Consider the following 24,626-nt stretch of genomic DNA (forward strand, 5'->3'; position numbering starts at 1 on the left):
AAGTGTTAAAGCTGGAAAAAGTTGTCGCGAAAGACACTGTGGGCTATTTTTTAAGTAAATATTACTTGCCAGATTTTAGGCCTAGGAATTTGTGTAAATCGTTGTATATTTTGTACACAAATTAAGGCATTCTATTTCTTAAAATGCCCTGGATATTTTCTTAATTATCTTAGCTCTTGTTGGTGATCACGAATCAGGTAACCAAGGCTGCTGTAATGTGATTACCAAAGCACTTAAATATATAAAATCTACCAACAGTGAAATTTAACTGTTAGTTGGTATTAGTAACATGCATTTATTCTTTATTCTTACAAACATAATTTACTACTAAACAAGGTTGTTCATGTTTAAAACATTAAATATATATATATACCCCTTATTTTTTTTGTATTTCAATAAATTTATTTTCATTTAAAACTCAGTGTAGCATTTTTATTCATACATATATATATATATATGTGGTGTTGTCCACACAAAAGTTTTAAGTATCTATCTAATAGATTTCAAACAAATTCTTTAAACAGACAGATATACAAACAAAAAACTAGGGCCAACATTATAAAGTAAGTTTCAGTAGGTTCTCAAATTATGCCTGTTGCACCAGGGCCTACAGAAGATGAGGATGAAATAATAGCATCCATACCAAGTAAGTTGAGATGTTTTGGATGAATTCATCACCATTAAACAATGCTTACTAGTGTTTTGTGATGTAGCTTAAATCGGCCTGCTGTAAAATAAGATGTGGCAAAACGACATGCGATAGTCAGGAACCCAATTTTAATTTGCTTGTGTCTTTGTTGCAGATAATTTTTCTGACTCTTATGCAGAGAGCAACTCTACACAACCAGTTGATCTGTCAGGCAAGAATTTCAGACAACTGTATGAGCCTGTAAGTAATTTTTTGCTCATAATTGACCAAGCAAGGGTTGTTGTGAAATTCAACCAACATTATTTTACCCTTTTAATCCTGCTGGTGCTAAAAAGTACATTTTTTCCAAGTTGACACTGTATTTGCAATAAACATGCCCAAATTTTACCAGTTTGAAGAGGAACATGCATCAGCAGTGTATTTTCCACCAAACAGTCCATCAGCGATTATGTTTCATTTACCCAGTGGGGCAAACAACTTAGCTCCAAATTCACCTGACTCAATACCCCAGACTTCCCAATTATCGCCATCATTTGACCACCGAGAGTGTAGTAGAAGGAGATTTATTGCAGGTGGGCAACAGTTGTTGTTTACAGTTTAATGCTGACTTGTTAATGCACATTGCTATAATGTACCGTGCACATGTAATTTTCCTGAGTAGTTTATGCTTTTTTCATCACTGATAACTATTGTATCATATAAATAACTTTAATTTGGAGGTAAACACACCTTTATAATTCACTTTTCTGAAGCACTACACACCAAACAGACTTAGCAATAGTTTTTAATGTCTGATTGGTTGCTATTGAAATATGGAAAATGTACATTATGTCATTTGAAATTAAAAACAAAATATATATATATATGTATTCTATATCCATCTTTTTCAGAAGGTGCAAAATCTCCTTTATGTTTATCAGCTACTACCTACAGACGAAAGGTAAGCTACTCCAACATACTCCACATGTATTTGTGTAACTTTATTCTTGCTTTTCAAGTATGTGGACTTTGTTTTGACTTTTTTTTTTTTTTTTTTGTTGCAGAAAAAAGAACTTATATATATATAAGTTCTGTCAGTAAAACTGTGAATAAATAGAAGTTACTGGCTTGATTGATCACTTAACTTCTTAAAACCCAATTATTCTCATGAGTGAAGTTTGATTAAGTTAAAGTAAATGTACTTTTACCATCTCATGTCATTCACTATTTAGTGTAGTTTTGTGTGAATATTACCACATTGAAGGATACTCTTAACTCCTTAAAACCCAGTTAATCACATGAGTGAAGTTTAATGAAGCTAAAGTAAATGTAATTTACCATCTCATGTCATTCGCTATGTAGTGTAGTTTTTTGTGAATATTACCACACTGAAGGAAACTCAGGATACCCCTGGACAGTAGGTCCTTGTCCTAGTTATTTATTCCCAAACAACTGATACCAAGAAAAGTGCCTGGGGGAATTGTGTTTCTGTCATGACCTACTTTTCCTACTTAACAAAACTCCCCTGGTGTGTGGACTTACAACCTACTGAACAAAAAACTTTTCTGTTTTACTTATGTTAATAAGCATGCACACCAAACACAGATACATTCTAAACTAAATACACTTGTCTGCATTGCCTAAGAAAATTTACTAGACCAATCACATCATTGCGACATGCCTGCATAAATTGTCTTAAAAAAAATATTTGCACTGAACTTGTAACTTCAAAAAAAGTAACAAAATTAGCAGAGTAAATAAAATTCTATTTTTGTAAATCTTTTAGTCGGAAAGCCCTACTCGCAAACGTGCCCGCACCTCATCTTGTGGTGAATCCGTCTGTGATTCTTCGACGTCACAAGGCCAGACAATGTCTGTGGAACAAACTAGGATAAGGTATGGCCAGCTGATACACCTAAGCTAATAACTACTTGTTTACTAAAACACATTTTAGTTTGTTAACCTTAACTTGAGACTCATTTGGCAAATAAGATTACACCAGGTATATATCATGAAAATTCTACGTTTCTTTTGTTGTTGATTCAAACGGAAATTATGGACAAAAATATTTTTTTAGTGCCTGAATTTTCTTAAACTTAAAAAAATAGTCAAAATCTGACGTTCTGGCCCCAGAGTAATATAAACACGATTGTTAGAAAAAATTAACCGCAAACATTCAGTAAATTTTCTCTGTTTAAATTTACATTCATAAAACAATTACATCATCGCATTTGTTTGTGTTTGTGCCATCTCCTTCCCGCAGGCAGCATGTGTGATTGATAATCAGCTGTTTTGGTTTGTCGTGCGACTCTGCATAAAATGATGCCGTGATTTCCTGAAAAGTTTGTGCCTAGCCAAATACTATCTCCATAATGCAGGCTTTTTACAAATTACTACTGGTACTTTACAGTATGGTACAGTACCATGGTTCTTATTGTGTCTGTTTTCTTCAATTGCTTTTTGTCAGTTTGTTGCGAAATCTAACATCAGGCCTGGTTTTTTTCCCAGTGGCACAATGTTGCTAAAAACATTTTTATTACGCAATTTTTTTATAAGTTTTAACCCTTATTATAAATTATATTACTCCTGTCTGAAACTATTCAAGAGCATATTTAATATCTATAGTATATAGCTACATTCCTCATTATCTAGTGACACTGTTGGCATTTTGATATAGCTGTACTACGAAATTGTGATGGATTGTAAAGCCAGGGGCATTTTTGCATGCTATATTAACCTAACTGTTCTGTGATACTTTCAGACTGTGTGATGTATTCGTCTGTTCACTTTTGTGCACACTATTATTTTAGACAACATGTCAGTCACTTGAAAAAGAGGATTTTAACCACACAGCAGAAGTCAAACAGCGATGGAAACTTTTCTCTGGTGGATAGACTCGATTCAGTAACAACACCACCTTCCCTTGTAAGTTTTATTACTGACATAACTGTTGTTTTCATATTTTTTATTTTTCCCCAAGGAATTAATGTTATATTTGTTGTTAAGTTTATGCATACATAATACATTTCGCCATTGTCTTCAGTATAGCTGTGAAAATGTTGCCATCCGCAATTTTATTTAAATTTGTCACCCTAATCTTGAATACTGTGATAAAAGAAGATATATGTGATTGCAACCATTGCATCAAAACAATAACAGATGGTTTTTAAACATGTGCATCAAGCAAATGTTTCTGATTCAAAACACTGTACATGGATGCCAACATTTTACAGAATGTATCCTTAACTATCGCCAACAACAATGCCCCAACCAACAGCTACTTGGAAGAGGAACCAGATCTTGTCACATATGACACAAGGTGTCCGCTACGTTCAGACGATGCCACTATAAGGTAGAAAAGACTGCCCACGCATTTGTGCTTACGTGTGAATTTGTGGTCAGTTGTTGTAAGTCACAAGTGCGAAACATGTGGGATATTGTGCGTCAGTTGATAATTTTTAATGATGTTAGTTGGTTGGACTAGACCTGCCTGTTTGTTAGTGTTGCATTGGGAGGGTTAGATGTGGGTTAGTTAGGTTTTCTATAGACACAGAAAAATAGTACTTGTTGGTGTTGTTTTCTCTTTGTTGTGTGAAAAACTGAAGAAAGGTTTGTCTTAGTGATTTGGCAGTTAAATTAACATAGTTATAACAATGCTTATTATTGATGCAAAGGCATCTCAATTTGAAATAGAATAAATCTTAAGCTATTTTATTTTATATTTGCCTTTGCAATATCTGCTCAAACAAAACAAAAAGTAATAAAAACATGATTGCGCTAATAATGATTCAGTTTAAACTATAAAATTTTGTAATTTTGTTCTTCATACATATGCTTTGTAGTTACATTACCAATGTGCATACAGCCCAGCAAACTGTGGTCCAACAGATCAAGCAGTTTCAGCGAGCCTGCATTCTCCTTACCCCACTTTACCTGAATCAGGCAGCGAAGTTGGTTTAATGGAAGCTTGCCCCCCACCAGCTTATTACAATACCAGTGCTGTTCCCAATGTTGGAAATATTAACACCCACTGCCCATATCAGGGCCAGGAAACACAAGGTGGGTAATTACAGTGAAAAAAATGTAAATGGGTGTTATAACAATTATAACTTAATCACTAAAGGTGGCAGAAATAATCGATTGATATTAAAAATGTTATAGTCACATCCACCATGTGCAAGTTTGAACCAAGAACCTGAGATCCCAAAATTGTTTGTCTGTAGTATCTTTTGTGAAATACAACTTATTTGAATATTCATTTAGCGTAAAAATAGTCTCTACCACAAAATAAAAATATCTTTTATTCAACGAAAGATACACAAATTGCAGCAGCAGTTTCAAACCAAGATGGAAATCAAACCAATCCACAGCCAGAAATACATGAGCAACCAGGAAACCACAATGCAGACCACCAGCACAACCAACGAACCTACAGGAACCATAGATCAAATGGTTCGAGGAGACATCCAAACCAGTCCAGTCGCAGTGAACCAAGCCAACACCAAGTGGTAATGCAGGTGGCTTAGTTGGTTAATTTCTCACCGCTTTGCCACTCAATGTTTGGGTTACTTTTTTGCAACGAATACTTTTGGCAAACAAACTTTTGCTTGGTTGAATAGAAAACATGCCATGTAAACAGTGGTAAAATGCAAAACCAATACACTATATTGATTTCCATGTGGTTATGATACCTGAGACTTTGGGTACAATTCAATAAAGTAGTATGTTTCGTTCTGTAGTAATACTGGGTATTAAAAGTAGTGACAATCTAATAAATACACAAAAGGTGCGGTCTGATGAGACTTCTTATAGGACGTGTATTGCCAAACAAACCCCAGGTTTCATGGTAAAGCCCATTCCATTTGAATTTCAGTATACGAGCGCCATTCCCATATCAGTACCCATGACCATGCCGTCAATGTCAATACCGATGTACAGTGGAAGCAGAGCTCCGGCAGTACCCTGCCCTATACCTCCCAGAGTCGTTGGTAGGTGCTTAACAATGCTCAGGGCCCTAAAGTTTGTGTATTTCGAAATAATCTTCGTTCTAATGGGATTCGCCTCGCTCGCTAGCAGCATGTATCTTCCCAATACCCTTTGGTTATATGCAAATAAGTAACAGCAGAACATGATCTTACTATGAATCGTTTTTTCCTGTTCACAAGTATACAAGACCGGTTGGATTGGAAATTGTTAGCTTAGGCGCAGCCTGGTGTACACGAAAAGCCATCTGGCCGGGATCACGTTATGTTAGCAGGCCCCTTACAATCCGTTACAGCCAATATTGTGGTCTATGTCCTAATACTTATTCCCTTTCACAATCTTTGCTACTATTTTTTTCTGCTTTTATGCTGATCGGAATTTCCAGCGTTTTTATAAGATTTTATATCATTATCCTTAACTACCGTATTTACTCAATTGTAAGCCGCACGTGAAAGTTAAAGGTATAATAATGTTTAGTGCGCTACAACAAGAATTGTCGCCAAATCTGCCGCTCTAAATTGGGAGTTACGCTGATTACCCTGTATACTATGTAACCTTGCCGTATCGGAAATTACACAAAAGGTCTAAATGTGAATCACAATGAAACACAGAGCTATAAAAATAAAATGTCGGTGTTAATTAAAAAATATAAGTCGCCCTCGGTTGTGATACCAACAAACGTTTGTTGGGTAAAAAAAAATTTACATGCCGCGACTTACAATCAAGTAAATACGGCAATATCTTTAAAAAAATATTCTCTTGTAAACACTGCCATGAATAGATCGAACAGCGTAATCCTTTGACCGTACCTCTGTGTATAAAACACCTTGTTACGCTTACAGCCTTTCCAACACAAAGTGCACCGGTCCTAACCACATGTAACCGTCCGCCTGTAAACCTGCAGCAGCAACAGCAGCACCCAGTGGCCGCCCCATTGCAGTTCCACGACTATCGGCACCTCTACCGATCGTCCGCTATGCATTTGCCCGCTCTATCCTTGGGCAGCCAAGCCCAGCAACCAAACCAAGGTATATACTGACGCAGGGACTAGGTCTGTGTTGAACTCGGTTCCAATGGTATCCAAATTAGGATATACCATGGTAACCAAAAGAGTATCATTATCTCATTGGTTGGCCGTTTGTTCAGTGAAGTAGTTTACAACAATATGGGAATTCGGGATAACTATGTAACTATTGTTTGGTGTAAGTGGATTTCCCCATGATTATGGGCCATAAATACAAGGTACTTTTGGAAGCTCACTAGAATTACACCAACATTGTTCTACCAGCTATGTAAATCTGATAACGTGTTTTAAAGGAGTTGGTATATTAATCCCAAAGTGGTGTGCGATATATTTGTTTATAATTAAGACAGTCAGAAAATACTGTCGTCATTTCAACCCTTGCTCACGACGTTCCCTTCTCCAGTACCGGTCAACCGACACCGTGCAGCTCACCTCGATGCATTCTCCCATCACATACCGACCATCCAAGCAATTAGTGGAACTCGTCGTCCTGGTGTCTACCCCCTACCAACCCTACCCGCCACACACCAGCCTTCAGGACTAGTCCACCCCAGAGCAGGGGCATCAGCTGTTCGCCGGGTGGCTCACCCTAGCGTTCCGCTGGCTGCTGCCCCCGCCGGCCCGTCCAGCATGCCCAGATCGCAAGGACATTTGAGTCAGGCGCCGTACGCTCACCCCCAACTGCTGCCCTATGCAATGGCGCCCTCTGGTGCGGCCACGGACGTAACGGGGAGCCGGTTTATGCACAGAGCTCGGCAGGTCGGTGTTACATCCATGGAAAGTGTTGAAGTTGCTTAAAAATTAAAGGTTTTTTCTGCCTCGGCATGTGACTACCATTGCATACAATGAAATGATAATATGTTACTTTTGTGTTGGTGATTAAACACCCATGTCCGCTTAAGAAGTCTCGTTATGTTGCAGCAGTCTTTGCATTTCCACTCCGCCGTGCCCCAACATGACCCACACCGCCCCGACTCCTCACTGGACGGAGTTCAAACCGTCCCACACGCCGTTGCCATGCCGACGGCTTACATGTCGGCCGTGCCGTCTGTTTTTCCCGACTACGGGGCTTTGGACTCCAGGGCCACACAGGTTTGTGTTCGTTAAGTTTTTTGTTCTGAGGTAAATGTCGAGAATTTACGGATGTGGAATTGTTACCTAGGAGTAAACTTCTAAATTTGGGGCAATGTCAGTATCCAGACTATTTCGATATCCTCATATTGACCTTTTCCTACATTAAAATCTTCCAGGATACAAATTTGCTGTGGTAGATCTCGTACATAAACCCAATCTCACTTTAATCCAAGTTGTATTTGTTTAGGGAGGGCACCCCGCCGGTCCACCCCCAGGTTCGGGAATTCACCCTCTTGTGATGTCACATTGGGGGATGGCCCATGTCGCACCTCCTTTGCCACAGTTTGTTGCTTATCAATTGTAAGTTTAACACTTGTGATTAAGTTAGTTTTAAGGTATCGTGGGTTGAAGTAACAAAGGTTACTATGGGTGAAAGGGATAACGGTTATTATGGGTTGAAGGGACCAAGGTTTTTCTGGGTCGAAGGGACCAAGGTTACTATGGGTCAAAGGGATAACGGTTATTATGGGTTAGAGGGACCAAGGTTATTATGGGTCGAAGGGACCAAGGTTACTATGGGCCAAAGGGATAACGGTTATTATGGGTTAAAGGGACCAAGGTTATTATGGGTCGAAGGCACCAAAAGATACTATAGATCAGTGTTTCATAACCTTTTTTGGATCACGAACCCCTAAAACATTCTTTGAAAAGCCATGGACCCCTTTGCAAGAAACACATTGCAAATGTCGAAAAATTAAAATTCGTGGACAGTGAAACCTTATGGACAGAGGAAAACACGTGGATTTTCGGAATAATTGTATTTCGTTTCGTGGACCCCTTTAATGCATCTTCTCGGACCCCTTGGGGTTCATGGACCCAAGGTTAAGAACCCCTGCTATAGATATAAGGGGCCAAGGTTACCACGAACAATGAACTGACATCGTTTTTTAAGGCGGAATTTGTGAACAACAAACCGATGAACCCATGTTATGTAACGTATAGTCATCTCGACCACTATATTTTTTATATTAACCAATAAGTTGCATTTCCAAATTGTGTGTTCGTGTTTGCAGTCCTACTCTGCCCGGCCTCATGTTCAACCCTTTCATGACGTTGCGTCCTTACGTCTCATTGGATGAAGAGGTTGATCCAAGCAATTATGAGGTGGGAGATTTTAATAACTGCATTTCAACTAAATTATCTGCAATAAATAAGCTGCACCAAAATGTCAACTGACACAGCAGTGTTTCTTAACCAGTAAGTCCGTTTCATTGCGCTTTAAGACTAATTCGAATCTGACTCGCCAATCCGACACAATTTCAGTTAGAGAATGTATATTAGTAATATAAATAACAAACTAAGCCGTGAATTACGTTTCGAAATTCGTTTGAACTAGCAGTTTGATTGATATTGCTTTTTTATCTTCGCATTTTGTCACAGGGCAGTTCTTAACCGCTGTAGTTCAAACATTAATCCCCTCTAAGCAATCTTTTTATCCCCTTTGAGCGATTCATTTGTTCAAAGCACTTTCGCACCGAAAACCATTTGAAGAATCGGTACCTCTTATTTTGCAGGCTCTGCTCAACTTGGCAGATAGGCTTGGTGAAGCTAAACCTCAAGGCCTGTCCAAGGGTCGAATCGACCAGCTGTGTTCATACAGATACAAGCCTGGGACACATAACAGCGACCAGCCAATGTAAGTGCATTTGTGTTTGCTGTTAATGATTACACTATTAACATCGACATCCTCCATATTTGAACGTTTACGTATGAAACCAGAATGTAGAACGAAAAAATTAAATGCAGAAATCAGTGCACTAGAAATTTGATATGATGCCTTTGTTTTTGCCAGCGTCGGGTGGGAAGTTTGATAGGGTACCGCACATGTGCTTAATGAAAGACTTGTTTAAAAAAATCGCTCTTCTTGCATATGTACTTCTTTATATAGCTATGATTTCAAGTGCACTTCTTGTGACAAACTGAAATTATAGCAGTTTAAAAAACCATACACTGATACCTCCAAAATTTGTACTTCTTTGTAGCAAACGTTGCCCTCTTCAAAACTTAACCGGTTTGTTGTCTTTCAGGTGTGTTGTGTGCATGAGTGAATGGGAATCCAAGCAGTTGCTTCGGGTCTTGCCGTGTGGTCACGAGTTCCATGCGAAGTGCGTCGACCGCTGGCTCAAGGTATTTAAAAATAGAAACAGCCTATAGTTACGAATCCCGCAGCAGAACTTATGTCTGCTAACCCAAAAGACGCCATGTTTTGATATGGCACAGACGCAACGACTACCTCGTAGTATGTGTCCTAACATGTTATATGTTTCACTCCTTTTTGCATGGACGAGTAACAGGCGAACTAATAAAGGATAAATGAAAATTTTAATTTGTTGATCTATTTTGTATCCAAATCTAAGTAGCATTAGCCAGCAGCGTACTGGAATCATATAACCGTCTGTCAAGATTTGTCCCTTTATTTCTATCATATCCCCACTGATAAACGGTGGCGCAAAAAAAAAAAGAATGATACGCAGTGCGTGCAACATTTGAGTGAATGCTAAGCGGCAAAATTCAGTAGTGTTTTTTGGTAGTTTCAGTGTTGTTTCAGCGCCAACCAACCAGTTGTACCTTCGTTTTACAGACCAACAGAACCTGTCCAATCTGCCGCGGCGACGCCGGACAAAGACAACGGGCTGGAGCCAAGGTTGCTTCTACCCGAAGCAACCCCACTACAGTGTCTTGGTAGCCCCAAAAAATCCCCTAATCGCACCCCCTGTAGCCCCATAATCGCACGTATGAGTCCATGGGTCGCCCAATTGTCTCACAATCACGTACACACAGACACTAGTGCTGCTTATCCATTATCCATGTTGTACTAACCGTCGACGTGTTACTCACTAACCCCACCTCGTGGTCGCCCGTACATGTTGCTGCTTGCGGTTTTTATGTTTTTGTGTGGGATTTTTGTTTATTCCTGGCGCACTCGGCGCGTTGTAGTCTTGGCGAAATAACCAGATTTAGTGTAGTATGAAACTGTAAAATCTTCAAAGCGCGTTATACTTAGAGTGGGTTACATCGACCGTTAGGATTCAGTACACATCGCAATTAGAGAAAGCTTTAAACCTACTACCTTAATCTGCGGACATATTGTAGGAGTAAATAAATTTAATTACTGTCTTAACATCATTCAAAACATTTAATTTTTTCGCTTTTGTATGTTAGATGTCTTTGTCAGTACCATATTCAATTAATACCCCGGTTTTGGAAACCAATCTTTCCACATTTTGGTTTGAAAGCGCTTGCGTCCAAAAAAAAACAGTTGTAAACGTGTTTATGGACCACTTAGTTTTTTTCTCCTTACCCGCGTAGTTTCCTTCGGCCGTATCTCGCGACTTTCCTTTTACTACCAGTCCCATTTTCCCCACTTTTAACCCAGATGTGATACTGACACGTTGTAAATATCCTTCTGACGAATTCTCTCGATTCCAGAAAAGGTTGCAATTGGGCGACTTCACCTAAAACACCGTCAATGCTGGTGGAAAACCTGCAGGCTATATAATGACGTCACAATGCAGTTAAGCCATTTCCAGCTATGTGTCTATAATGGTATTCAGAAACGCGAGTTCAACACTTGAAATTCTGTCCAGTGACAACCGGATAACGTAAATACCTCATTCCAACTTTGCGTTCTCCTAAACGTTCTTTAAATCTTATCCCAGTGCCTTGTCAGCATTTCTTGTATTTTTGCGCTTCTTCGTTTACAAGCACCCTAATGCGAAATAGTCGATGTGGTTTGGCCTAAACAAATTTAGGCCGTAAGCCCGTAAACTTTTCATACATCTGTTCTGTCTCTCGATGCAGATCCCCATAAGTCGCAAAATGGCGTCCTGTATGCGTTCCTTTTTTTCCTGCGTGTGCCTGTGTGTGTATGAGTGTGTGTGTGTGTGTGTGTGTTGGAGCTTTTTGTATCCACCGTTTTTTGTAGCAAATTAGCCAGAAGCAGTAATTGAACGGGCCGCCGGGTGGCGCGAGAGATTTGTAATCCGTAGCGGAAAATCCCCTTTCACAAATAACCGGTTGTTCCTATTCTGTGTTTTCATTTCAACTTCGACCAATGAACTTATTACTCAAGTACGCATCTCACTGTCGTCTCTTCGTTTTACTCTCGTTCGTTTTCGATAAAAATCGGGTATTGTTTTGTTGATCAACGCGCAGTGTTTCCCGAAATGTTTATCCAGCACTATGCGTGTGCGAAACCTTCATTGTCCACACAAGGTCCTTTAAAAAAGTCCGAACCCCACAAAGTTGCCGGAGTACGGCTGCAAACGATTAATGTAATGCGGAAAACTTTTCGGGAAACACTGCACGAGATTGCAGTTTCTTTTCTGTCGAGTTGCCACTTATATTACTTAGCACGTAAATCGACCACTTAACTTTCGTCATCGGTATTCGGGTTGCAAAAGCACTGCTTGCGTTTTTTGTCGGATATTCTTTCATTCCAGAGGTCACTCTCCGTCGTCACGTTTCCCCTTGATTGTTTGCCGTGGCGTTGTGTGCGCGTGTTAGTCGTTGCCTTGGTTACTCACCTTCTGTTGCCACTAACAACGGGCCACCCCACTTTCTCTGCACTTTTCGCTGCTGACTAACCCAAATTTTTCGTCTTTTCGTTTACCACAGCCAATGAAGTACAACACCCAATTACTTTAATCGTGTAATGGTAAGAAAAACTATACTGTAATGACACAAACTTAAAACCCCAAACTATATTTAACAACCCCCAGTTGCGGTGTGGAGTTGAGTAGGTGGCCCGCGTGTGCGTGTGTGCTTCATGTGTGCCCATCAAACAACAAAAAATTCACTGGCAATGTTGCACTGCTGTTGTTTCAAGTATAACGCCGTGTTCTTGAGTTTCCTATATCGAACTGTAACTCTCTTTTGGTTTTCATGTTGTAAACTCCAATTTCTCGACCACACATTATCCAATTTTATGGAAAAAATTCAACTTCGTTCTTGTTCAAAACTGATCAAATGATCTATTCGTCTTTGTCACACTACAAACTTGACATTGTTATCGATACCACCTTGCTTACACACGGTAACGCCGATTGTATTGGTTGCTTTACAACATCTAGCACCTCGTGTATTATGAGCTTGATGCGGCGTGAATACAAGAACACAGCACAATCCACGACCTCATCATGTGAACTCAGGTCATGTAAAAGCTCAGACAGCATTATTCCACAGTCGTGCAGTAAAAAGGGTAATTTCTGCCCAAATAATGACTGTGGTACGGTTTTGTAATCTATGTTCCTTTCTTGTTTTTAGTATTTGTGTTACATTTGAAAAACAATAATTGCGACGTTTATTCCGTCTATAGCCTTTTTGCCACCGATCAAGGCTGAGAACGCGGAAAACTGGCACGCCTGCTGTAAACAGCGATAACTTGACTAATCAGTGGGTGTATTTTGATTGAAATTTCTGTTTACAATTATGCGTGACGGCCACTAAACAAACATGCCAAATGTCAGCGGAAAAACACTACGTAAACCACCAGCAAAAGTATATATAATAACTATGAAGTAATACAGGGTCAGTCAATAGCCTAAGTTTTTAGAGGAACAAATAGCATCAAACCTTAAACTCAAGCGAGATATGCAATTCATTGCAAAAATATACCAGAGATATTCAAATATGATGCAGAGATTAATCAAGCACTTTATTTTACTCGGCCCTTTTCAAAAAATTACTGGATTGAGATCAGAAGTCACGATAAGAAAGTTGATACAAAAAGGAAATGTTATTGACACAAAATAAATAAACCACACACAACTCTTATCACAATAAAATAAATAGCAAAGTATAACGGGATATAACAGCCTTGACCAGTTATGATGCGATAGTCAATTCAAAATACTACAATCACTCAAACTTCATCTGCTTACAAATGTATTGACCAAAATACTTTTTTTTCATAAGGGTTAGGTCAATGTCGTATCCAGCCCCAAATCGTTTTTTGGGAGGCAACATTTTATGGGTTTAGGCGAGTATAAGTTTTTGGTTTAAAACATCGCCAAGCGTTGCAGAAAAACAACTAGGTGCGCTTAAATGGCAGAATAGTTTTTCAAAGATGAATCCAGGAATTGAACGTCTAGAAAATATCATTTTTTCACTTCAAAATTTGGGATTTGGGCCATGGCTTCTTGCCCCTCTTCACCCTGGGTAAGATTTCCATCTTCCTTGTTTCTCATTTTCAAAAAGCGTTCGTTCACATTTAATTCGCAATTGTGATCCCTGTCATCGATTTTAGAACCTTTCACTGCCGGTAGCTTGTTCAGCAACATCTTGAAACCAGCGAAAATTATCCAAATTCGGTCAGAGATCTCGCTCCTAATATATCCTTTCGCCAGCTCATTCTTCAGTTCATCCGCCTTTTCCCTCGCTTTGTTGTAGTCCATCAACTTCAGAGCAATATTTGCTGAATACAAAATGCCGTATATTGTTGTAATGGAGGTGATTTCTTTCTGCGAGGGAAAATCCACAATCTCTTCGAACAATGCGTCTGCTATCTTCAACATTCCCGAATCAAAACCTTTCACAACAGTTTCTTGTATCGGTAAAGTGACTTCGTTTTTAATCCTTTCTTTGATCAGAAGATTGTATGCGTGTACAGAGACAAGTGGAGAGTAGAAACGCGTCTTCACTGGTGAACATCCAAGCTGTCTGTGCGAATCGTTAAGCAGAATGATAAGATCGCAGTACGTTTTGTCAGTGCAAGGGTTTTTGATAATCCCCCGTCTGATCTCTATGGCGCGCATACACACGACAATTGCGTCGTGGTAACGATCGAACTCGCGGTAACAACGCGCCAAAGTTAACAGCAATTTGCTGTCTATGTCAGAACTTAGGTGAAACAGCATTCGAGTTTCCATAACCTTTCTGTAGGCCTTGGTGTACTTTTTTTCTTGGACAAGTTCTTCTATGTTTTTAATCGATACAGCTCTTTCGCTATCGACTTTGAGGGACTGATAATACCATTCGATTAAAAAGGGATTTCCTGGCATCAATGATGAGGCTTTCTCTATCATGATAGAACTTTCCAAATGAATCTTAGAAAAGTTCACTTTCCCCAAAGTCGGCACACTATTTGCCATTTTCTTACGTTTGTTCGGCCGGCATACTTTAAATCGTTTCTTTTCTGAGACATAGACTAAACAATCTCGAATAAGCACTTTCGTCCGTAGAACGAGTTCAGGATTAGCGCAGGGCTCCTTCTCAAACTGTTCTTTGGCTTCCTGCAGAATTTTTAAACTGCCTTCATACTCCTGCAGTTGAAAAAGGCATTCGCCATAGAGATTTAAGAAGCTTCCGTACGTACAATTGTTGAAGTCTTCATTTGGATCGGTCAATAAACCGATACTTTCTTTGACACGTGTAGTGTGAACAGGTTCTTCGCCTTTCGCAAAACAAGCGTATAATTGTGGTTTGTACATGCGGCAAAACTCGACACTCTTTTGCGGCTGATTCAACAAACCATTGTAAAATGAAGCAGTGGCATATACGTACAACAAAAGATCGCCACCCACAAAGTTGCCTGTTACGTTTCCTGTCACAAACTGCAAAGCATGTTTCACCCATTTCTCAGGGCGTTTCGTATGAAGGAAAATGTGGTATAGCTTAAACTGGAACTGGCACCAGTAGTTGTCCCTTCCAGGATCGGCAGCCACTTGTTCTCGCCACTCAACACATTGATTAAGACATTCAATCGCCTCTTCGGTCAGTTTCAGGTCGTATAGCAGTTCAGATCTTGCCTCCAGTGTAACGTAACGATATTCACCAGGAACAATCTCGTTACAGTTAAGTTTCATCAAGCGTAGTATCCTCTCTGTAACCTCAAGTGCCTCTAGTGGTGCGCCAATTTCTTTGAGGCACAAATGCAGCATGCCTAACATCGCCACTTGTCCATCGATATGTAATTCGGAATTGTTTTCGTCAGCTTCAATCGCTTGGAACGATTTTTGCAACATTTCGTAACATTTGTCGTATTGTTTCATTGTTAAATAAGGCATGGCTGCACATACGTATGAAAACCATTGGGAGGAAAAACATTCTATCGGGCCAGTATTATCAGCTTCATGACGAGTTGATATTTTGGATGCCAACTGCTCCGATAGTTCGGGAAAAAACTGGCTAACGTATCCCTGGAGCAATGTATCTGCTTTTATATCACCTGTGAGTCTCAAATCACCATTAGTATCCATGTACTTTTCTTCCACCAAAATTTTCATTTCAGGCTCCGACGTACCCAACATATCCAAAACGCACAAGTCCAAAGGAATTATTGGAAGATGATCCTGGATGCTTAAAGGCTTATTTGAATAAATGTGGGCGGCAGCAACTTCTTGCAAAATCAAACCTGTTTTAAGGCATTCCACAAGGCTCGGCTTCCCAACCAGCTTTTCAAAGTGTGCAGTTGTCTCCTCGCCGTCCATCAGAAGAAGAAAGTCACGACCGGTACGATTACAGTCGTCCTTTTGTTTACTGCGCTCACAGTATATTTTCTGACGCAATTCAGAAGAAACTGCAAGTGCGTATTTTATCCTGTGTGCGTCCGGCAGCTGTAATATTTGTTTCTCTACCAATTGGTCAATGATACCGCAGCAAGAAATGTGGCTAACACCGTGATACCGTCCTAAAGACCCGACAACCAATGTGTGAGTTCGGAATACAAATTTTTTGATGTCGATTTTGGTAGCTAATCGAACTTTCACAAAACTTCGTATGAGACTAAACTTCACGTAGTCCTCTTCAAACTCGCTTACAACTGCGGAAATGTAGTCATCCTTCAGTGGCCCATCAGATTTTGTGAACGCTTCCAACTGTAGACACACTCCGTCATAGAACCTACCATAAATCGATTCATCTCCCTGAACAAAACATGTCTTCGTTAGCATGTCAGCTATGTGATAACCGTTTTTGAGATCTTCGTCTCTGCTCAGGTATTCAAGCATGTCGCTTACTGTTCGTATCAGCTCAGTCTTCCATGGTTTAGCGTCAGTGTGGTGCTGACGACCGAGGGGAGATTTGCAAGCAAACGGAACCATTCCGTCGAAAGATATACCAGACGGAGTGTAAGCGTCATAAAACCACTTGTACTTTTTCTTCACAGCGGGATCGTTGTTGTAAGCGTTATTTAAAGTCGGTACAGCGACACACGGCAAAAGAGTTTCTCCAAAGTTGATCAGAATCATTTGAAAAACAACCGCAAACCACCGAAAATATTCAACATATGTCGCTATATTAGTTTCTGGCTGATCTTCAAGAATAATAATGCACTCGAAATCAGAGTAGGGCGTCACCTCCCGTTTTGCGAGCGATCCCATGCCGACTAAGGCGTATTGGCAAGGAGGTTTTCCGAGTGCTTCTACACAGCGTTCCGCGATACGTTTCATAATATCTCTAAATGTCGCTGAAATATTCTCTTGTATCACTTGCATGTCGTTGATTCGTTGAGATTCAAATTTGTGGCGTTCACCTGCTGTCAAACTTTCCTGCATGTTTTTGAGGTTGTGCAGGTCTTTTTTGACTTTTCTTCGAAACTCATGGATTTCGTTTCGAAAGTCAATGGCTAAATTTAACAAGTTCACTTTTTTCTCCGCTTTGGACAATTCCAACGTGTGTCCGCACAGCTCCTCCAAACTTTGTTTGACAAGTTCGGCATTGGGATTCCTTACTATTGCCGCATTAAACAAAGCTGCACTCTGAATAAGGGAAATTTTGTCCGGACTTTTTTGGCGGTAAATTTTTCCAAGGCCGTGGAATATTTCGACCGACTCAGCAGGGCATTTTTCTCTTCCGTTTGGAAAACAATTGTTTTTCAATAATTGCACAAGCTCGTCTTCCTCATCACTTACTTCCATTGCGGCAACAAATGAAAAAATCGTGCGTGTAATAAACTAAGTCTGTTTGTGATGACAATAACCGACAAAAAGTTAAAAATTTTGATTTTATGTGTTATTTTGCGCAGATGACTATTGCGTTGTTACAAACGCTTGGTGGATTTACCACATTTACCGTGTCGCGCGGGTTCCTTCATCCTAATACAAACATACCTTTCCACCAATATTAATAAATTTTTAAACCTTTAGTTTTCCAATTCCTTCGAGGAAGTAACAAGCCTTTAGCTGTTAGCTCATCAGAATTGACTTATTGTGCAGTATGGTTGTTACAGTTGCTAGTCACCTGTTATGCGACGCCTCGCTGTTATTAACGACACCCACATTGTAGTTCCGCTTAACAGTTTTAAGCGCTTGTTTCTGAGACACGTCATTTTTCCAGTACTATACTTTTATGCACTAGCATGCAAAAAACTTATCTGACACCCATGTCATATGCAACAAACAATTGACAATTTCCTGTTTGCTTGAAGCTGGAAACGGAGGATTTTACTGATTCATATTCCGGATCAACTGTGTGGGGCTTGCAGTGCAGCTGTGTTGCCTACAAGTTTGGTGTGTGATTCACAACACGACTGGTTTATTACCTTCAGCATCCACAACACTCAACCAAACGCAAATATCAAAACAATTATAATGAATAGCATTTTTTTATCGGAACATGCAGTTTTTAAAATCATTTGTTCATACCAGGGGTGGATCCATGAGCTGTCTAATAGTGCCTTGACTAACTTCTGGAGCAGGAGTGCTCAACACAGGAAACACATACCAAATTTGGCATGTCATTGGTTTGAAAATTGGCATCTAGCCTATTTTGACAATGGCTCATAAATATTTTTAAGATTTGTCCCTAATATATGTTGGTTCAACAAGAAAGTTAAATCAAGCCTTATCTATATTTTACCAACAAGTTTGCATTGCCAACCTTGGTAGTTTTTCATAATTTCTGCCAACTAAAAATACACAAATAATTATGCTATAAATCAGTTTTGTTTGTGCCTGTTGGTTCTTTTTCCAGTTCATTTTCTTGATATGCTTCTGGCAATTCCAAACCAACTCTGGCTGCTGCCTTTTTTAATGAATCTTCACCATCACCATGGTACTTGGTTATAAGTTCATCAAATTCGCGACTGCTTCGAAGCAAGCAATAGTACGTGGATGCATCATGGCTGGCTGCAAATTGTTCTCGGCAAAAACGGGCACTCGAGATCTACATGTTAAACATTATTAAGTATCAAGTGAAATCTTGTATCAGTCGCAATATGTACATTAACACTGCTCTATAGTTTACACAATAACACTCCACAGTAAACAGTGGCCTACATTATTTATAAAGCATTCATGAAATATCACACCCAATGTCAATCGTCCATTATTAGTACTCAACTGCTAAAGTTGGTAATTGTAGACTGACTGGTAAAGGTTATTTAAGTAGTGACTGATGTATTAACTATATTTACATATATTTGCTTGGGGCTATAAATTACCTTAGCAACAAAACATTGAGCTTTTTCCTATTGAGTGGCACTAAAGTAGACTTGTTCTTGTAACATTATATTACCTGGTTGCTTTTGTATTTGTTGATCATATATTGGTAGGAAGGTGTCCTACTCAACTTCCCTTTAGACAATTCGCGAATAATACCACGGAACACCGACAACTGTGTTGCCTTGGATGAAGCCATGCCTGAAATCTCGTTAATCCTTCGGACCAAGGTTAGAAAATGACTGTTTATGTCATGAGTCAGCAAGTTACGTGCAAACATGACTCATCATATTTTTAACGCGATATTATGTTGTCTAACATTTTCATGGTGTAAAAATTCAAACAGCGTCCAACAAATTTTTTTTAGAAACTTGCAACATGTGGTGTGCCACAAGGCGCCTTTCAAAGGAAACCAGCCGATCAAAAAAGTTTGGAAACCACTGTGTTAGGAAGTGAAACTTGAATGCTTGTCTGAAACGAATATGAGCAGTATGCGTGTTTACTTTCTACACAGTAATCGGAACAAGGGTAAATAATGTAAAAAAGTTTTACAAACACTACAGAATGCCAAATGTACACTGAATCACCATTGCATCCATAGAACAGGAATTAAAAACGTGAAGATAAAGTTCGTGCAAACTAAAAGACAAGGCGAATAATTCTGAAAGTGCATAAATCTATTGTACTTTTTAAATGTCAATATGTTTGTAATAAATTAAAATACCATATAAAAGTTGTTGCATAAAACACAACTTATTTTTAAGCACAAATGCACAATTTTTCACACATAGGTTTTCAGTCTTGTAACATAATTCAAAAGCCTGCATTACATAGGTTGCGCAGTTGCACCATAAACAGGGGATTTGGTTTTGAAGCACATTGACCATGCATCCACCCTTGGGTCGTAAACTTCAACGGTGTTTAGCAAGAGGCTATCCTTCTTAGCAAGTTTTAGTTTTTTGTTATGGTTCATAGAATAGTGAACCTCATATTCACCATCATCCACATCAACATCAATGCTATCATTCACATCAGTGAAATCAATTGTTTCAGTTTCACTACCTTCTGTGATTCTATCTGGAGTTATGCCGTTTCTGCGACTTAATATTTAAGGAAAATTTAGTTTATCATTTACATATATAAGTGCTACAAATAATATGTAAATGAAAACATCAATTGAACCATTATTTGCATAGTTGTCTCGAGTTTCGACCACACAAAATCTAGATAAATAAATAAGGCCTGCAGCACCAAATGAGTTTGACGGCCCTTTCCTAGATTATACCAACAAAACTGCATGCACAATCTACATGTTTTTACCTCCCGCCAATAACAAATATCTTGTTTCCAACAATGCAAGCAGCTGAACCTCTTCGAGCCTTTTGAAGTGGGGCAATAAACTGCCATTTGTCAATATCAGGACTATACCTTTCAACTGTTTCGAGGGGTTCTGCATTGGAAGAAAGTCCACCTTTTTTCAAAACAATGATCTACTAGTTATTCTTACCAACTAAAATCGGTGAAAACAAAAACTATTTTAAGGTGCTGCAACCAACATGGACTTTTACCATAAATAAAGCCATTCAGTTCAACACAACAGAAGTAATTTCGAGCTTGAAGTGGAGCTATTTCAGTCCAGTTTCCATTAGTTAAATCACATCGTTCACATGTTTTCAGGCGTCTGCCATTGTAACCACCGATGCAATACAATGAATCTAAGTGAAATATTTTTACTTCGCCAATATGCACAAAACTGGATACCCCCAAGATTAATTTCAATTTTTTTGTTGACAAAATTTAAATAAGTTTTCATAATACAACATGCAACTTTAGTATTGTGGTGGAGCACATTTGTTGATTACTAATATTGACAAAAACAATATTTAGATCAATTTTTGATATGTAGAAAAAAAAAACTACCAGTTACCATTGCAAATAGCAGTTCCATGGCTAAGTCGTCTATGCAACATATTTGCCATTTTTGACCAAGATTCATCATGGATGTCATACTTTTCACAACTTGAAAGGGTGCCATTGGCGTTAAACCCTCCAGTTACAAATATATATCCTAAAAATGATAGGTAAGTTGCTAATATTTACAACAAATTTTTTCAGAAAATAAGGAATGCTAAATTATATACCATCTCTGTAGGCGGAACCACAACTGTGTCGTGGTTTTAGCATATTGGAAAATATATTCCATTTGGCCGGGTCATCTAAATCAAAGAACTCACAACTGCTACATATTTCACCAGTTTCTGGGTTTTCTCCTCCAATAACATAAATTATCCTCCTGACTTTTACAGATGTTGCATGGGTACGACAACATGTTAGTTTCTAAAAAGTTAAAAACAGTTTGTATTAAAATATGCAGAAATGCCCTCAACTACCAAAATTATCAAAAACTTTCATACTCAGTGAAATACTTACAGGGATCTGTGTTTGATGCTTACTGATTACATCATAAGTGACACAATCTTGTTGTACCCTTCCACCGCCAATTACCATGATTTCATCTAAACAAAACATCGACAAATCATGTGGTAAGCGATACATCTGACTTTTCTTACTTGTGGAAGATTGTTCCTGTACAACTTTTGCATAAGCAGCAAAGACAACACTCAGACACTGATGATTGCATTTCACTAGTAACTAAAACATGAAGGAGTTTTAGACAAGAACAACCTTATAACTGTAATGTAGAACACACATCAAAACAATCTAATCAAAATAAGCTCCACTGTGATGACCACTTTATTTGTTATATGGCTATTGGCTATTGGGCAACATCAATAACCAAGATACAAATAAATACAAAATATACTTCAGTTGACAGTTTCAAAAGAAAATCACTTGACATCAAGTGCAAAGAAAGATGTGAGAAGAGGATCACAAATAAACCAATTCTTTCGGCACGGTTATGATTAATCCATTGGACAATGCCAGTGAAAGCAGCCTCTTCATTTTTCTAATTGACAACAATAATATTGCAGAAGTTTAAGAGAAAGAAGTATATGACTTACTGGAGTATTCCTTTTCAGTTTCAAAATTGAAGTTATTTCATCGTAGTTCAAAATATCTGTCTTTTTGATAACTTTTTCAAAGTTTGATGAGATTGTTTCTTTACATGTTTGTATAACATCATTGAGTTTGTATTGTTGAGCGTAACCTAGCAGCTTCAAACAGTTGGTGACGGATATCTTTGTTTGCATGAATTCAGAGCAAAGTAACTTCAATTCTGGGTGAAATTGAATTTAAGAAAACAGTTCTTACATTTAAAGTAAAACAAATTAAAGTAAATTAAAATAAAGATACAAATTTATTAGTCTACAAAACAAAATTAGTATTTAAAAGAATAAATAAACAATTACACATGTATGTACCTTCCAATTGTGTGTACTCTGCATCAGCTAAAATGTCAATCATGTTTTTCTCATCAATATAAATTTTTCCAGTGTAGATGTAATCGACAATGTTAGAAAGTCGATCGGGTGGAATTTCTCGAATAACTATTTCATTTGTATGCTTTCCTTTAACCTGCAGTATTATTTCATCTTTATTTTCAGAATTGCATTACCTCTATAGTTTGCTTTACATTAAGCCATCAACAATTGTTCATGTAAATTTATTGTTTCGAACATGTACAGGGACAAATTACACTTATGACTGAAGCGTCTGTTTTTTACCTAACACTTGAAATTTCTTTTTAAATTGTGAATTGGAGATGTAATAAAAATTGTAAAACACAGAAATGCAACTAAATGATGTTTTTGTGGCACACTGATTAAACAATTCTGGCATGACATGTATATTTCATTACATATTTTCTGTGAATCGCTAATTTGATTTTAATCCCTACCTGCATAGTCAACATTGTTTTAAAGAAATGAGATGATACTGCAAGTACACTTTTGTGCACCCATATTTTTTTTCTGCCAGTGTTTATTGTAAGATCACATACTGAGCTATCAGCAAATCGATCACTGCACAAAATAGAATTATTAGTTTTTGTTATTGTTGTTACTGAATAAGTTCAATTTTGTGATTTCTAAGCATAAAAATATAATGTTTTAGCTTTGTCCGAGGTATTGCTACATTACCAGATCAGGAAATGCACTAATATTAGTTAACACAATTTGCTAACAAACTTCCAATTTACAAAAATGTTGGGAATTTTGTGTTTTCAATTTTTGAAGAAACAAAACCTCCTTACGCATTTAAGCGTTGTGCCATCCTGGCTTGGTGCTTCATTGTTTCCACAGTGGTTTCCATCTTTTCCATAACAACAATGTAGCCTTTAACAATCAATAGCAGTTCATTTTTTGGCCTATAGAACAAGAATCAATAAACAATACAGAGAAGTAAAAAAGAATGGGAATGGATAAATCTACAAAAGTGTCATACATTTACAATGAAAATTTTTCCTAAAATTCCCTACCATTTTTATATTGTAGCCAAAACCACCATGTATTTTCGTTTTTCCCTCCAGGGAAATCCCGCTATGCACACAAACGTTTACCCAGTGTTGCCTGATTTTTTTTTACCAAAAGCGCCAAATTTTTTGTTTTAATACGCCACAAAGCGCCAATTTCTGCAAAAACAACACGCCCAAATGCGCCCAATGTTAATGAAGTTTACACATATCAGTTACGTACACCAATGGTCATTTTATGCCCATGGTTGAACACTTAAACCGTAAACTAAGACCGTGAGCAGGACGCGACGCAACACCTGTAACACACATTGTTATGATCACAGTCGTCTTTGCAATACGATTATGTCGTCATATTTCGTTGTGTGGTCAGTTTGTAGTATTTTGAATACGATGGAAACATCGTTTTGTCACATAATCAATGAGCTAATTATCAAATTTTGGAGTTTACAAAACACGCCCAAATGCGCCCAAATGCGCCCAAATGCGCAAGGTGCAACAAAAAAGCGCAAACACCCAAAACCATTTGTGCGTAAAAAGCGCCCAACTGGCAGTCAACAAGTCTTTCCTAGTCAAAAAAAGTCTTTCCTAGTCAAAAAAACATCTATCAAAAGTTGACGACATTTTTTGCAAAAGCACAAAACCGACGCACGACTAAGTAACCGAAATGCAATGAACGATTTCCTAGTCAAAAAAACATCTATCAAAAGTTGACGACATTTTTTGCAAAAGCACAAAACCGACGCACGACTAAGTAACCGAAATGCAATGAACGATTTCCTAGTCAAAAAAACATCTATCAAAAGTTGACGACATTTTTTGCAAAAGCACAAAACCGACGCACGACTAAGTAACCGAAATGCATTGAACGATTTCCTAGTCAAAAAAACATCTATCAAAAGTTTGTGTCATGCACATCCGATACAAGACACGTTCAATGTTTGTGACAATAATGTGTAAAACAGCTGAAAAAATTAAGAAGGGTCCTTGGAAGCGTAAAACATTTGAGGCAGTCTGTCAGGTTTCGGACAAAAAAAACTTCATAGT

At 38.3% G+C, this 24,626-nt stretch overlaps 3 protein-coding genes across 6 annotated transcripts; 1 reads left to right on the top strand and 2 right to left on the bottom strand.

The window, feature by feature from the left end:
• Positions 1-522: 522 nt before the first annotated feature.
• LOC145914430 (uncharacterized) lies at positions 523-19,892 on the top strand. 3 transcript variants are annotated; one of them, XM_083002263.1, is made up of 19 exons: positions 523-646; positions 804-889; positions 1,041-1,221; positions 1,540-1,589; positions 2,415-2,524; positions 3,439-3,553; positions 3,862-3,980; positions 4,494-4,687; positions 4,958-5,145; positions 5,502-5,616; positions 6,454-6,639; positions 7,039-7,394; positions 7,560-7,727; positions 7,957-8,069; positions 8,783-8,873; positions 9,284-9,405; positions 9,797-9,896; positions 10,351-10,443; positions 19,794-19,892. In XM_083002263.1, exons 1-19 carry the CDS (start codon positions 589-591, stop codon positions 19,890-19,892), a joined length of 2,544 nt encoding a protein of 847 aa, XP_082858389.1. In that variant the 5' UTR covers positions 523-588. The 3 variants fall into 3 exon arrangements, with proteins under 3 accessions (XP_082858389.1, XP_082858397.1, XP_082858404.1); XM_083002271.1 differs by lacking the exon at positions 19,794-19,892 and having other exon boundaries at positions 4,943-5,145; positions 7,557-7,727; positions 10,351-12,895; XM_083002278.1 differs by lacking the exon at positions 19,794-19,892 and having other exon boundaries at positions 4,943-5,136; positions 7,557-7,727; positions 10,351-12,893.
• Positions 18,221-19,389, bottom strand: LOC145910649 (protein FMC1 homolog). The gene is made up of 2 exons (XM_082997841.1): positions 19,224-19,389; positions 18,221-18,872 (listed from the first exon to the last, which is right to left on the bottom strand). The coding sequence occupies exons 1-2, from the start codon at positions 19,344-19,346 to the stop codon at positions 18,639-18,641; spliced, it is 357 nt and encodes a 118-aa protein (XP_082853967.1). The 5' UTR covers positions 19,347-19,389; the 3' UTR covers positions 18,221-18,638.
• LOC145914472 (kelch-like protein 7) lies at positions 19,631-23,742 on the bottom strand. 2 transcript variants are annotated; one of them, XM_083002308.1, is made up of 13 exons: positions 23,586-23,742; positions 23,361-23,474; positions 23,007-23,130; positions 22,531-22,684; positions 22,171-22,385; positions 21,972-22,115; positions 21,718-21,799; positions 21,578-21,663; positions 21,289-21,484; positions 21,075-21,215; positions 20,716-20,862; positions 20,468-20,618; positions 19,631-20,247 (listed from the first exon to the last, which is right to left on the bottom strand). In XM_083002308.1, the coding sequence occupies exons 2-13, from the start codon at positions 23,426-23,428 to the stop codon at positions 19,974-19,976; spliced, it is 1,782 nt and encodes a 593-aa protein (XP_082858434.1). In that variant the 5' UTR covers positions 23,429-23,474; positions 23,586-23,742; the 3' UTR covers positions 19,631-19,973. The 2 variants fall into 2 exon arrangements, with proteins under 2 accessions (XP_082858434.1, XP_082858428.1); XM_083002302.1 differs by having other exon boundaries at positions 20,710-20,862.
• Between the last annotated feature and the right edge of the window lie 884 nt (positions 23,743-24,626).

Source organism: Ascidia mentula, chromosome 1, assembly GCF_947561715.1.
Source record: "Ascidia mentula chromosome 1, kaAscMent1.1, whole genome shotgun sequence".
Lineage (NCBI taxonomy): Eukaryota > Metazoa > Chordata > Ascidiacea > Phlebobranchia > Ascidiidae > Ascidia > Ascidia mentula.

Bases quoted from the DNA above. Each gene is read 5' to 3' on its own strand.
- LOC145914430 (XM_083002263.1), top strand. From the start codon at position 589: ATGCCTGTTGCACCAGGGCCTACAGAAGATGAGGATGAAATAATAGCA. The intron at 3,554-3,861 runs GTAAGTTTTATT...AACATTTTACAG, and splicing joins TAACAACACCACCTTCCCTT to AATGTATCCTTAACTATCGC. The intron at 3,981-4,493 runs GTAGAAAAGACT...ATGTGCATACAG, and splicing joins TCAGACGATGCCACTATAAG to CCCAGCAAACTGTGGTCCAA.
- LOC145910649 (XM_082997841.1), bottom strand. From the start codon at position 19,346: ATGGCTTCATCCAAGGCAACACAGTTGTCGGTGTTCCGTGGTATTATT. The intron at 18,873-19,223 runs GTAATATAATGT...TTTAACATGTAG, and splicing joins ACAAATACAAAAGCAACCAG to ATCTCGAGTGCCCGTTTTTG.
- LOC145914472 (XM_083002302.1), bottom strand. From the start codon at position 23,428: ATGGAAAAGATGGAAACCACTGTGGAAACAATGAAGCACCAAGCCAGG. The intron at 23,131-23,360 runs GTAAGGAGGTTT...TATTTTGTGCAG, and splicing joins ATGGCACAACGCTTAAATGC to TGATCGATTTGCTGATAGCT. The intron at 20,619-20,709 runs GTCCATGTTGGT...TTTTGAAAAAAG, and splicing joins TGGCTTTATTTATGGTAAAA to GTGGACTTTCTTCCAATGCA.